This window comes from Blastocystis sp. subtype 4, assembly GCF_000743755.1.
Source record: "Blastocystis sp. subtype 4 strain WR1 chromosome Unknown seqid_0018, whole genome shotgun sequence".
Lineage (NCBI taxonomy): Eukaryota > Bigyra > Opalinata > Blastocystidae > Blastocystis > Blastocystis sp. subtype 4.
This window is the reverse complement of record NW_014569529.1, coordinates 19,791-34,647: the sequence shown is the minus strand read 5'-3', so window position 1 is coordinate 34,647 and position 14,857 is coordinate 19,791. Positions and strand designations below refer to the sequence as shown.

Genomic DNA, 14,857 nt, shown 5'->3' with positions numbered 1-14,857 from the left:
TTACCGTGGAGTTCACAATATCCACTTTTTCCGTACAGCTGCTCGAAGTAGCCACAAACACATCAATAGGAACCAAGTCCTCAGCAGACACATCCACATGCAGAGACACCGATTTCTTATTGTTAATGAACTGATAAATGGTTGAATTTGTAGAGGTCACTGTCATGGACAATACATTTACAGTCAACTCATCATACAAGAACATGCGAGTGGTACCAGGAGACACCAAACATAACTTGTATATACCTGCTGTCGGGAACGGAATCAAAGCATCAATGCTCAAATCCTCACGAATCGGGAATTGCTCCGTCTCCTCATCACATGAGGAGGTAACAAACGTCACGTTCGAACCGTTTACAATATATCCAGTCACATTCATCGAAGACACCAATGCCGAAGGGAGAGGCAATCCAGCTACCCAACGGTCTATAGACAAGGACTCGATGTCAACAACGACAAACTGACTCAATCTCGTGAAGTAATTATCATCCAGAGACAAGCAAATCTCATAACTACCAGTCTCATTGAAAATATGAGTGAAACTGAACATCGTATTCGTATTGCTCATATCCAACAACTCCTTGATATCCTCCTGACAACTGGTAGCTACATACAAAGCCGAATTCTCAGGCACCACATTTGCAATCATAGAAACAGTCTCCTCAATACCACGACGTGTTACTGTAGGCTGCATCTCCTCAACGGCAATGATGTATCTAGTGATGTTACTAATCAACACAAACTTGTTGCTTCCCTTGAATTGGTAGCAGAGAGAGAACGGCCGATTAGAACTCATATTCCAAGTGGGCTCGAAGTAGAAGTCCTGGAACTTCTTCACTGTGAAAGGACCATTATGAATGGGGCTTGTACAGAAGTCCATAGCGAACAGTACCTGATCTCCACTGTTCAGACCAATACCACTCACAGTCACCACATCGTTTTGACCCACAATTCCAACAGACATACCCACATTCTCAATCTCCTTAACCAATACTCTCGTATCACTAATCACACGCGGAGTTGAACCCTCGTCCCAGCGGATGCACACATAATACTCCCAATATGTAAAATCTTGCACATAGAACACAAAGATGTTCTCGTTTGTTGTTACATAATTGATCACATGCTCATCGCACGAAGGAGAGTTCGACAACAGCAGAGCAATACGGTTCTGAGAACTACCAGGGAAATCACCCAACAACTCAATCTCCAATACCTCGTTCGTGGTTGCGTAGTAATAGCTAGAAGCCGTGTACACATTCACATCGGAGATGGTGATAGTCTTCAAAGGCACGTAGGTATCGAAATTAGTGAAGTAGTAGCACAACTGACGCTCCGCACCTCCATATGAAGAGGTGAACACCATACGATACATTCCATCTTTCAACTGGAATTCATCCAATGTATCCACCTCTTCCTCCTTCAAAGCCGAACATGATTGAGCCAGAACAATCGTATCATTCTGCTGGAGAGAGAGACCGGATACAGTTACATAGTAAGGATACTCAGTGACCATAGCAGTAGCAGCATAGTTGAGACTAGCCGACAACACGGTCATCTCAGTCACAAACACCTTCTTGTGTAACGAATCATCACTGTAGAACTCATAGAACACATAAACAGTATCCTCTGTGAAGTTCATCTTAGATGTATCAAATTGCACATTATCATCCACACGCTCCACAGAAAGAGGTTCAACTCCCTCCGTAGAGTTCGTGAAACTCATATAGACCCTATCACCAGCATCCACACCAGGTCCAGACACCGAGATTATCTCACCCGCAACGAAGAAAGTAGAAGGAGTGAGCACAAACTCACCCATATCATTCACAACTACCTGAATACCCACATCGATTTCGGTAGAACGCACCTCAGGGAAGATGTAGTAGAGATCGTACGTATTCGCTGTCTCGAACTTACCGAAGTTCAAATACAACTTGTCATTCTCCCTGATAATATCATATTGCTTACAATCCTCCGCACACAGAAGAGCCTTTGTATTACCAACTACTCCAACAGAATCCAAAATCTCCACGCTAGAATAAGTCTTGCTCACCAGGAAGTTACTACGAGAGAGAGAACCGAAGCTAAACACATCCACCTTCACAGCAGTGGAATCTTCATACAAAGGAACCTCTTCCTCCAACTCCACCACGTACATGAACAACGCCACATTGCGACGAGCACCTGTGAAGTTGAAGGTAGCCACATTATTCACCAGATGCGTATGTTCCATCACCGAAGGATCATCCGACACAATATAGTTGTCAGGATTCAAGTGTCGAGCCGTCACAGTCAGAGTATAAGGCTCATACACAGTCCAAGCAGGAGCAAAGGATGAGACTGACAACACATCAACTATCATATTGAATCTTTGAGGCTCAAAGAAGTTCTCGCCACTGTACTTCACACACAGACGCATGTTATCATCCTCGTTTGTGAAGGTAACTGTCACACGATTATTGCTCACCGGGAAAGGACATCTAGACCCAGATGACTCCTCACAAGCATCAGGAACCTCACAAGCTCCAGCATCAGGAACAAACAAGACTTCAGATACGACAGCATTGTCAGAAGGAGTTAACACTAAGGTCTTAGGATAATTGGCAATGGCGTAGGTAGCATTACCAGTCGAAGATACCAACGTATGACGAATGGATAGAACCATATCATCATAGGAGAAGAAACCCTTGTAACCCTCAGGAGCATTAGCCTGCTGATAGCACAACTTGTACTGCTTCGAGTAGTCTTCCACTGTGAAAGCATTCAACAGACCCGAACACGAGTTCATAGGAACACTACGCAATGTTTCATGTGACACAGGATCAAGCATCGCAGATTCATTCAGATCAGAGCAGTCTGCAGAAGCTTCCACAAACTTAACAGCAACATACTCACGAGCCCCTGCTGAAGACAAATACATCTTGATTCCAGTGAAGTAGGTGAAATTCTCCAGATCATCATTATACTCTGATGCTGTAGTCAGATATGTATCCACAATCGTAAGCATCCACTTATTGGAAGTTCCATGGAACGAATCATCACCTCCAGGGATCGTAGTACCTGCATCATCGTAAGAATTCACCCATTGGAAGGCAAGGACCCAGGCATTGTTCTGCATACGATAGACTTCAATGTTCCGAGGAGAAATATCACTTACTGGAGCAAGGATATGGAATGACTGTATAGAGAAATCCGAAGGGGCAGAGAAGGTAATATTGAAAGGATGACCAATCTCTGAAGAGATTCCATACTGAGTATTAACCATAGCAGCCTTGATCATGCTCTCTGAAATAGCAGGATCGTTGGTTTCCACTGTTAAACTCTCCATAAATTGAGCATCTTCAGAAGCAGGACTACGACGGCAGTCACCAGTCACATTCACTCCAGACAAAGTAATCGAAGCTACCATATCATCATCTACCACATTCAGATTTGTAGACATTGAAGTAGGTCCTTGAACCGTCAAAGCCCATTCTGGATACTTCTTCCACATATGAGCACGACCGAAATAGTAGCAGAGAACCACCTTCTCCACAGCAGGACACTTAACAGTTATTGTATTGTTTACAGACACGTTCATCACTCCGCACTTGCCCATGTCACCATTACAATTACTGTCAGCAGGAATGAACTTCGCCTTATCTCCCTCATCACTATCATTGAATTCCATGGTAGTAGGAGCATGAGCCATAATTCTGGTCACAGTCTGGTTCTGCCAGCTGGCATAATCAGGTATACTCGCAGAAGTCACTCCCAAAACATCGAGACGATACTCCGTCAAGAGAGCCCATGGCTGATCAGATGTCTTCACACATAAGTGCAAGTTTCTGTAGGTCGAAGTAAACACAAAGTCCACACGCTTGTACTCATCCAGATACTTCACATCAGTCACAACATAAGGAGAAGAAGGATGGCAGCCTTGGGCATCATCAGTGATCCACATCACCTGATCTCCCACCTGTTGACCCACACCACTAAACTCCATGGTGTATGTCTCACCCACAATGGCTACATCCTCACTCTCATACGCCACATCGATCACATCCAACTGGATATCACTGAACAGGACATACATGTTATGAGAAGCGAAGTAATAACAGAGAGCCAGATTCAGACCAGGCTCGGTGTATCTGAAGATTCCTTGAGTACGGCCCGAAGCCATCAATGTCATGTTCACAGGAGGCTGTCCATGAAGAGCATTGCCAGAACTCGAGCAAGAATACTGAGACTGACCCAGACGATCTACAAACTTCATCAAATCACCAGTCTGCAGATTGTAACCATCGACAGAGAAAGTATTGTACGAATCCACGTACACGGAAGACAGGACCGAATCACCATTGTATACAACATTCACCTTCAGCACAGGAATCAACACACTCATGCGACGGAAACCAATGCTCACAAAACTGTAACAAACGGCAAGAGAATCCTGATTAGCCACATTCAGAGTGACAGAAACACGTGAGCGTCCATCTATCTGACGAGCAGCATCTACTTCTACGAGGTAGTCGTCGCAGCTCAGAGAACTAGGAGCCAACAGACGAAGCTTCTCTGTTGTCTCACGTCCTACACCCTGTCCCTCGACGATAAACGAAGTAGGCTTGTTGCTGATGTAGAACAGATCATCAGGATTGTCCTCGTTGTACATGCTAATAACGTTGGGAGTCACAGTCACGGAACCAAGCACAATGGGGTCATCGACACCATACAGTGTATAGCACACATCCATCACAGTCTCTCTAGAGGCAATCAAGGTCACATTACGACGATGCAGAGTCACTTCCTTACCCACAACATCCACAGTTGAGGATCGCAGATCATAAGTATTAGAGGGAGAGGCAGTACTGCAATCAGCACCATGCGCCACAAAGGCAAACTTATCCCGAATCGTGATACCCACTCCAGAGAACGTCACATCCTCAGGAATCTCAGAAACAAAGGCAGAAGGCTTAATAGCATTCACCTTATATACCTCGAACAACAGGCCCAGATCTGTATAGGTATCCGACAAACCGAACTTGTAGCATACCTTACCAGAAGAGAGAGGCTTTGTAAACATCACGGTAGCATAACCATCAGCATCTACTAGATAGGGCTTAGTACAGATTAATGAACCATCTGCATCCACCTGATAGACGTCATCACAGATTGATTCATCATTACATGAGTGACTTGAAGTCACAAACCGGAATGTATCCGACTCCGTAATACCAGAGCCAGAGAAATGAATCACAGTTTCCTGATTCACAATCGCTACATTTGGAGTGACAGAGATGACTGCAACATTCACCACCTCTAACGTCACGTTATCATAGCGCATGAACGAGTCAATACTGTTCACAAAACGATAACACAACGTGTAATTACCAGTCTCGTTGAAGCCATATACCTTCACAGAATGATCACCAATCACAGAGAACACTGTCGCATCATCGGTACAAGGACGATCCTCAGGAACGAACTTCACTTCGTCTCCAGCAGTAATACCCTTACCGTTTAATTGTAAGTAACGACTAGTGCCACTACCCAGCTGATTGCTTCCATTAAAGCCTGTGATATACTTCGTTGTCATCACAATATCTGGATACTTCACATAGTAAGGATAGAGAGGATGCTTGAAACACACCACCTTCTCATCATAAGTGCTATTAAATGTGTGAGTGAAACGCTTCGAGCACATAGACACGGTGAACTCCTCAGCTTCTGTCTCACAAGCATCTTCAGGAGCAACATACTTCACAGCATAATCAGGATTAGAAGTACAAGGACGACCAAAGAGAGCAATCTTACGCACTGTGGTATAAACTGGGTGGCCATTATTCTCCACAAATACCAGCTTCATCATACGGCCTGAGAAGTCCAACTCCTTTGTGTTTACACCCACAGATACATGATTATCGTTATCATCAAACAATACCTCATTGAACAACAACTCGGTGTCCGCAGCTGTGTACACACGCAGAGTCTTCACATCTGACGTTGTATCTTCAGCAGTGATCTCAAGCTTAGTTACATCCATGCATTGACCGAAGTCCAGTACAATGTAGTTACCATTCGGACCCAGACGATTACTACAACTGTTGCTACCAATACCACCAAGGAGTACAGGACCAGACATGTTATCTGAGAAGATTGTATTCAAACTGCCCGTGTAAAGGTTGTTTGTGTAGTTACAGCCATAATTAATCCAATTCTCATTGAATGTCAGCTTGTCCACGTCACAGTCACCACGAATATGCGTTGCGTTCACGAAGAAGGTATACTCCTTGTCAGCAACGATAGTCTCAGGAATAATATTGCTCAGACCAATCACCGGCATCTGGAACAGAACCACCCATTGGCTATTCACAGCATAACACACACTAGCAATGTTAGGAATCATTCCAGGGAAGATAACCGTAATGTTCACCGTCATTGACTCAGGCAGTTCCTTAATCGCTGAAGAGGAAGCACAATCCTCGCCAGCAGCAACAAAAGCAATACGATCACCAGCTTCAGGTCCCTCCACCACAATTTCCATAGGAGCACGATTGACAATCTGCTCCAATGAGATACTACTAATAGTCGAAGCACGGAACTTGTAATCAAGAGATACCACAGGCAGACCAGGGAACTTGTAGCACATGTACAAGACAGGAGCAGCTTCAAGAATGGTCACATTAGAAGAGAAGATACCATCAACCTCGTTTACATCAAATTCCATACCCTCAGAACAATCCTCATTAGGAGTAACAATCAGCTTATCATCCAATGATAGACCCTGGCCACTGATAGCCACAGTCTGCATTGAACCCACAACTACAGCATTCTTCTCAAACGGTGAGACAAACACAGCCTTCGACAGGACTGAGAAACCAGTATCAGCATAACGGATTTCTCCATCGAACTGATAACACACCTTCATACTGCTACTCATCACAGTCTCCAACAACACGTTCACGAAGAACGATGTTTCGGAAGCCTCAACAATGAACACAGGCGCATCTTCGTCACACGAAGTCTCAACCAACTTCACATAATCGCCCACAGCAACAGGATGACCACTGAGATGAATTGTCGTGTTCTTATTCTCAAGAACAACCACTTCCTCCACATCGGTAATCACATTCACATCATAGGTCAGAGGGAAGGCACGTGTCTGAGAACCAAACGAATACTCCACAGTCACTTCCTCACAAGTAGCAACGAAGTTACGAGTCAGCTCAGGAACAACCCGAGACTCCTTCACAGGGAACGACATGATACTATTATCACACTTGAAGATGACAAGGTCATCGTCCTTCACATTCACTCCAGACACGACAAAGGTCTTCGCCAGACCCACCACCAGTCCATGAGCCTTACCCTCATCCGAAGCAATGTCTGAAATATGATACACGGAGGTTTGGTAGTTAGTGAAGTAGCAATCATCCTTGAAGCAATAGCAGAGATGATAATTACCCTCGTTAGCCACAGGCACAGAATCTAACATCACCTCAAATACAGTTCCATTCACAGGGTAAGAAACAACATTCGTTGCATAGCAATCACTCATCTGAGTAGCAAGGCTGAGTGTGTCCTGACTCGAAATGCCCGATCCTCCAGTCACCATGAAGTTGTAGGTCTCATCGAGGAACAGACCCTCAGGATAGGACAACGTGACATACACAGTGTCAATCAAATGAGACAGAGGTTGAGTACCCTCTCCATCAAAATTGTAACAAACGGCGAAGCCACTAGCACTGAAGGAAGTCAGCAACACTTCCACAGAAGTGGGCGAACTCAGACGGAAGTAAGTAAGGACTGTATTGCACTCCACATCTGAAGCAGCAGCCAATAAAAGAGTATCATTCTCAGACTGACCATAACCCTCAAGAATGAAAGTCTTAGGAAGATCCATAAACACAGCATGATCACTACCATACTGAGCAGTAAAACTATCGATCGACAACAGGTTCAAGTGGATGTCATCCAACTTGAAGAATGAACCAGATGTAAACTTCCAGCACAGAGACAGCTCAACACCCTTGGAGGACTTGGTAAAGGTCACCACATCCTGGAACTCACCTTCACCAATCTTTGTCAGGATACGAGAAGTAGGCTCAATGAAACCTTCAGCATCCGACAGGTCATCAGCACATGAAGTAGCATTGCTCTTCACCCACTTGTACGTGTCCGTAACACTCAAGTACTCACTTCGGAATATGAAAGTCTGACTAACACCAACAACAGCTTTATTGGAATCACTATCCATCTCCAAAAACAGACGGATAGGTGTGAATACACGAGGATACGAGATCCACAATTCCGATCCGTAACGGTAACAGAGACGCACACCTGAACGCAACATATCATTAGGATCCTCGAACTTCACAGTGAAGCGATTGTTGGTCACAATGCCCAGAGGACCCACAGCATTGATCTCACAAGTAGCCCACTCAGGAATCAACTTTGCCACATCTCCATCCTTGACAAAGGTTCCCTCTGCAATAAACTCCGTAGTCGAGTTGGATATAATACGATCACCCAAGTCTTGCACAGGAGTCAACACAGGGTTCATGGCCACACTCGGTCTCCAAGTTTCCATATCAATAAACAGAATCACATGGATGTCGTAGGTTGTCGAAAACAGACAAGCGTGCAGCATGTTATACTCCTTTCCATCCGAGAACACCACATCCATAGGCAATTCTCCAATCGTAAAACTTTTTACCGCACCTTCAGCAGATGTACATTCATTGTTCTCAGTCAAATAGACCATGTCCTCTTCGTTCAGACCCTGACCACTTACCAACAGACTCTTAGGTTGATTCTCCACGAACAACGAAGAAGAACCGTGACTAACAGTGATGGTGTTGGCATACAGCATCTTGAAGACAAAAGGATACATCAAATAAGGATCTTCCTCTCCATGCTTGTAACACACCTTGTACTCGTCAGAAACAACATTATCCACTGCCTTCACTTCCACTGTCAATGGTTCATTAGCTTCTACAACCTTTGAAGGACCATTACCCTCACGCGAGTAAATGGTGAAAGCAGCTGACTCATCACATTCCTCAGAAGAAGCATCCACGAACATCACACGACCATTGCCGAGGTCCTTAGAATATCCTTTAATTTCAAAGCGAATAAGCTCAGGATACATACCACGAATCAGGTTGCCCTTTTCACCATTATTACCGACAACGTAAATATCCATCATTTTCACCACAGATAGAGTTCCCAACTCTATACGACGCTCACGATTCAATTGATAACACACATTGTAAGTGTTCACAGCACCTTCTTCCTCACGATAAGGAAGAGTAATGTAGAAACCGTTATTCGTAGCATTGAAAGGTTCCACAAAAGGATCCATACAATCACCTTCTGACACATACACCAGATCCGAACTATGACGACCATATCCAGCTACAGGTACCAGCTTCTCCACATTATCCACAACATGACCCGTATTCAAAACAGGAATATCTGCAACCAACACAGAAAAATCTTCTACCTCTCTCTGAGACTTTTCATCGTTACCAAAAACAAGACAAGCTTTGAAGAAAGTGGGATAAGAGTTCTGTGTGAAAGCTACATCCAGATAGTAAGTGCTATTCTCAGCATCAAAATGAATTGGAGCATATCTGCCAGTCGTCATATCAGAATCATCATCATACAACTCGAGCATCACTCCTTCTGATAAGCAAGTGCTATCCTCACGAATAAACTTGATGTAAGACGTCTCCCAATTGCTCATTGGAGAAATGTTGAAACGCTTACGCATGTTCACAATAGCCTTATCACTGGAGTAATACTCAGGATAGTCATCAATACTCACAGCCAGCACTATCAGAGAATACTCATCATACTGCTTCCAAGGCTCATTACCAAACTGATAGCACATCACATAAGCAGGATTCAAATCTGAAGTCTGCTCAGAGAATGTCACAGAATAGACATACTGACCTTCAATGTAGTCTACCTCAGCGTTCGCCACAATATCAGCAGCAGCATCACTAGCACAACTACTTCGGCTCTTCATATATTTCACCTTGTCATGACGGTTCACACCAGAACCAATCACAGTAACATTCTTCAATGTATCCTTGAAGGCGATATTTGCTGTAGGATGAGATATCAACTCAATAATGCCCTGGACCTTCACACGATAATCGTTATACATAATACCCATATCCTCATCAATGAAGTAGTAACACATCTGCAACTCCTGATTATTGGAATGTTCCATAAACATCACAGTACTATACTCATTCTCAATAGTGAAACAATTCACAGTACAGTTTGTAGGGCAAGATTCACTCATCGGAATGTAGGTAAACATATCTCCGTCTGATACACCCACAGACTGTGTAAAGTTAAACACCTTTTGCTGTTCAGCAACCAGATAATATGAACTGCCTCTATCAGCTACAGGGGCACTTATATGAGCCACAGTCACATCAATGTCGAAGAACAGCTTGTTTGAGCTAGCATCCACATCATAGTAACGAGAGAATTGGTAACAAATATTGTACTTACCAGGGGCCTTCTGATTAGGAGAGAGAGGATTGAAAGTGAAAGACAGTTTACCATTTACCATTGACATATGGAAGCTGAATGTAGGAGCAAACGCGTTCTCACACTCATCACGCGAGGCAGTGAAGTAGAGAGAGTCACTGCTTACACAGTTGGTACACTCCAGAGAGAAGTCCTTAGGATGATTAGAAATCACACGATTATCAGCACCCACAGAAGCAATCAATCCACTCAACTGTACCACTGTCAGAGTATACTCATCGAACTTGTAGAAGTCCTCGTTCTCGAACTTGAAACACAGCTTACCAACAGCAGGCATATCGCCATTGTCCTTAATGTGGAATCTTCCATCCATCTGCATCACAAACACAGGACGATTTGCATCACACATCTCATCCTCAGCCACAAACTTCACTTCCTCCATTCTATTAGAGCTAGTAGCAATATCAGGGATTGTGATAGGATAAGCATACTTGTTGTGGTTAATCACAGCAATACTCGAAGTGGAATCAGGTTGATCATTTCCTTCGACGAACAGGAAGCTCTTCAGATACAGCACGTTCAGGAAGAATTCGGGATAGGACACCACCACACCATCGAACCAGTAGCACATCTTCAAGGTCATGCCACCATACTCATGGCCAATCAACACAGTCAAAGTGTCTTCCATATTCTCCCAAGCAACAGGTGTAGTAGCAGTAGCACTGTAATCAGCACAATCAGCATTCATCGGAATCCAAGCAATTTTCTCTTCCTCGCTATCGCCAGAACTCACCTTGAAGTGATAACCCTTTGGCTTATCAGCAACAACCTTGTTTCCACTCACACCCTCAGCCAAAGGAGTGAACTCATAAATACCCTTCACAAACACTCGAATACGATAATTCTCATCGAGATTAGGGCCATAACGATAATACTGCTCATTACCAAACTTTACACAAGCATAGTAGTAGTCATTATGAGTAGCAGCAGTGAATGTCACCATCTGAGAAGATGTGTACAACACACGATCATAGGCCAGTTCATCTCTAACCAACTCAGTGAAGTTCAGAACAGTGCTCAGAATACTGTTCTCATTCTCACACGTCTCATCAGCAGCAGACGTGAAGAACACAGAGTAAGGAACATTGTAAGCAGTTGTGAATCCGATCGAGTCGGTATTACGCATCACGAACTGATCCTTGGTCAAAGCAGCCACTCCATACACACGAGCACGGAAGATCGACGAATCGAGATTGATTTCAGGCTCATTACGAATTCTCATAGCCAGACGAATTTCCTGACCCACACGAGAGACAGGAGCACGAATGTACAATGTACCATTCTGCATCGATGTTGTTTGGTCACTCAGAGCCACATAGTCCGAATCCAACACCGTGAACGTATCCTCGTCACTCAGATTGCAACCCTCAACATGGAAGCCCTTATCGAAATGAGCAACCACAACACTATCATCACCCAACAGAGCAGACACACCAGTAAATGTCACAATCTCCAGAGTCTGAGGAATCATATCAGCAACGAACTGACGGTTGTTATAGTTGAAGTTGACACACATCTTGAAGATCTGCTGCTCGAAGCATCCAGCGAATAGCACCAAAGCAGCATTGTTCTGCATATTGAAAACACGATCTTCCAGAGCATTGGCAACAGAACAATTCTTCGTGTTCTCCACAAAGAAGAAAGACTCCAAAGTAATATCAACTGCATTCAACTCGAACGTCTTGTGTACACCTGATACCAATACCTGAGAATCTCCACGATTGACAGTCACATTTTGCATACCCACCACATGCATAGCATATTCATTATTCACAAATGGATAGAACTTAGGAGTATCATCAAACTTAGAGAAACTGTAGCACATGATAAGTGTGTCAACAGTGGCCGTGTAAAACAGGTTCAAGGAAAGGGAAGCATCCAGAGTATAATACTCCATATTGGTCGTCTCCATATTGAAGTCACTCTCATCACAACTGTTCTTCACATACTTCACACGATCTCCAGCCTGCACAGAGTTACCAGAGAAAACCAGGTCCTTTGTAACATAAGTGAAAGCAGTACCATAGATGTTATCACGAGGATACACAACAATGTGATCAATCACCGTGGTACTAGCAGAAGCAAACTGACCATAACGATTGATACCAGAGAACTTATAACAGAGGACATACGTAGCAATAGTGGAAGTCTCGAACACATAACGGTTGTACTCATTCAATACCACTGATTTATACACGCTATCATCTGTAGGACAACTCAATCCTTCCTGCACGAATGTGTACTTATCAGATGTTGACATAAGAGGCATAGCCTGCAAATGGAAGAACGCAGTAACACTCATGAATGCATAGGCATTCAGATCCGTCTCAATACCATACACAGAAATTGGACGTTCCAGAGGAATAGCTGTCTCGTTCACAAAACGATAACACATCTTCATCAGCATATTGTATCCATGAGGCAAGAAGACTAAAGCTATACTATCATCGACATGGAAAATGATCTCTGGAGTCGTCTCACAAGAAGCACTGTTCTCAACAAAGAACAAAGTATCCTCGTTAGAAATACCACGACCAGTAACATTCACAGGAGTTGTACTTTCACTCAAGATATACAAAACCTCACTGTTTTCAATCCGCAGGTTCCATAAATCCTTCTGAGTCATCAATCCATAATTCTTCGGAGACTCATGCACTCCGTCATGCACCAAAGTGAAACACATGCTCAACTCCTCGTAGACCCGATCCAGAGTGACCGAGATCGTCGAGGTCATTGGAGAAGTCATCACCGCATCACCTAAGCAAGAAAGGCCAGGGACCAACGACATGAAACCAGTAAACAAATGAGCACTAGGACCATCAATGACCACATCGTAGGTCTTAGTCTGATTTACAATCAAGATCTTCACATCTCCTGATCCAGGAACAAAGGATACATCATACACATTCATCACGACAGCCGACCAGTAGAACGGCTCGTTAGCGAACTTGTAGCATACATGAAGAGCTCCAGCAGTCGAAGCAGTGACAGTTACAGCACCATTAGAAACAATAGCAGGAGTCACCGAGTCCGAGGAACAGTGGTCATCCGAACTCACGAACAGCTCATCACCATTAGCAACACCAACACCCTGCACAAAAAAGCTCTTAGAAGAATCAGTCATCATAACGTTGGCGGATCCACTCTTCTGAATCAAGGAATCAAGATGTCCCACACGAACAGTCAACTCAGGGAACACAACAACCTCCTCGCCAACAAACTTGTAGCATAGAGGGAACACCTCCTCTCCCTCCACAGATTCATAGTTGAACGTGTACGTGAAACCATCCAATACGTAAGGAACCATCACGCACTCGCCATTAATCTTAAAACCAATTTGATCATCCACAGACGAACCAAGGACATCCGCACGCCATGTCTTAGGAACACCCTTTACAGCAAAATCAGAAGCTCCAACAAGAGCTGTCAGACTGTACACATCACGCATTTGCACAGAGAAGTCGCCAATCGGGAAATACTCCTCAGGCTTATACGTCTCATCGAACTGTAAGCGATAACACAGAGTCAAGTTCGCGTCAGTTGATTCGTTGAATACAACCGTAAACGTATTGTTCACCAAATGCTTCTCCTCACCATAAGCGGGGGCTGAGCAATCAGTTCCCTTCACATACTTCACAGTATCCCGACTCAGATCCTCATGGTTGCTGATGCTCACATAGAAAGTCTTTGGCTGGCCTACAATCAGAACGTTCTTGTCTCCTGTCGAACCATTGTCCAGATTCACCGAGTTGATACGCACCACAGACAGCGTATAACCCTGGACATACAAAGGGGCCTCACCCTTGAAGGTATACTTCAGAACGTAGTCAGTAGCCTCCATATTCTCACCGTCCACAGTGATCTCCTTCACATCCTCCAGACGACGGCTCAATTCCGCATTCACAACACCAAACAGACGCACTTCCTTAAGCTCGACTTCAGCAGCTCCCCAATTGGAGGTAATCTCAATCTTCCAATAGCGAGCAGCAATCACACCTCCATGCATCTCCGTCATGGACACTTCACCCTCCACAAGCTCAGACATCTGGTGATCAGCGAACTTCATCCAAGGGCCCATCGGACCATCGAAGGAGTAAGACACAGTCCAAGCACGAGGAGCAGAGGGAGCATTCTGCACGAAAACAGCAATGTTCTGAACCATCATCAACTTCTCGGTATCGAAGACCACGGAAGCACGGAGGTTATCACAGAAACTGCATTCCGAAGAACACTCGTTCCCCTCAGCATCATAGCACTTCAATCCACCCTCAGCCTGATTGAACCTACAACTAACTCCCAAAACTCA

The 14,857-nt window shown here is 44.3% G+C and overlaps 1 protein-coding gene across 1 annotated transcript in view; it reads right to left on the bottom strand.

The window, feature by feature from the left end:
* The window catches only part of JH06_0260 (hypothetical protein), a gene marked incomplete at both ends in the record, with an annotated part of 40,608 nt that overhangs the window by 25,331 nt on the left and 420 nt on the right, over positions 1-14,857 (bottom strand). The window contains one exon of the mRNA XM_014674076.1: positions 5-14,834. Within this exon, the coding sequence (XP_014529562.1) occupies positions 5-14,834 (14,830 nt within the window). The remainder of the gene's footprint in view (positions 1-4; positions 14,835-14,857) is intronic.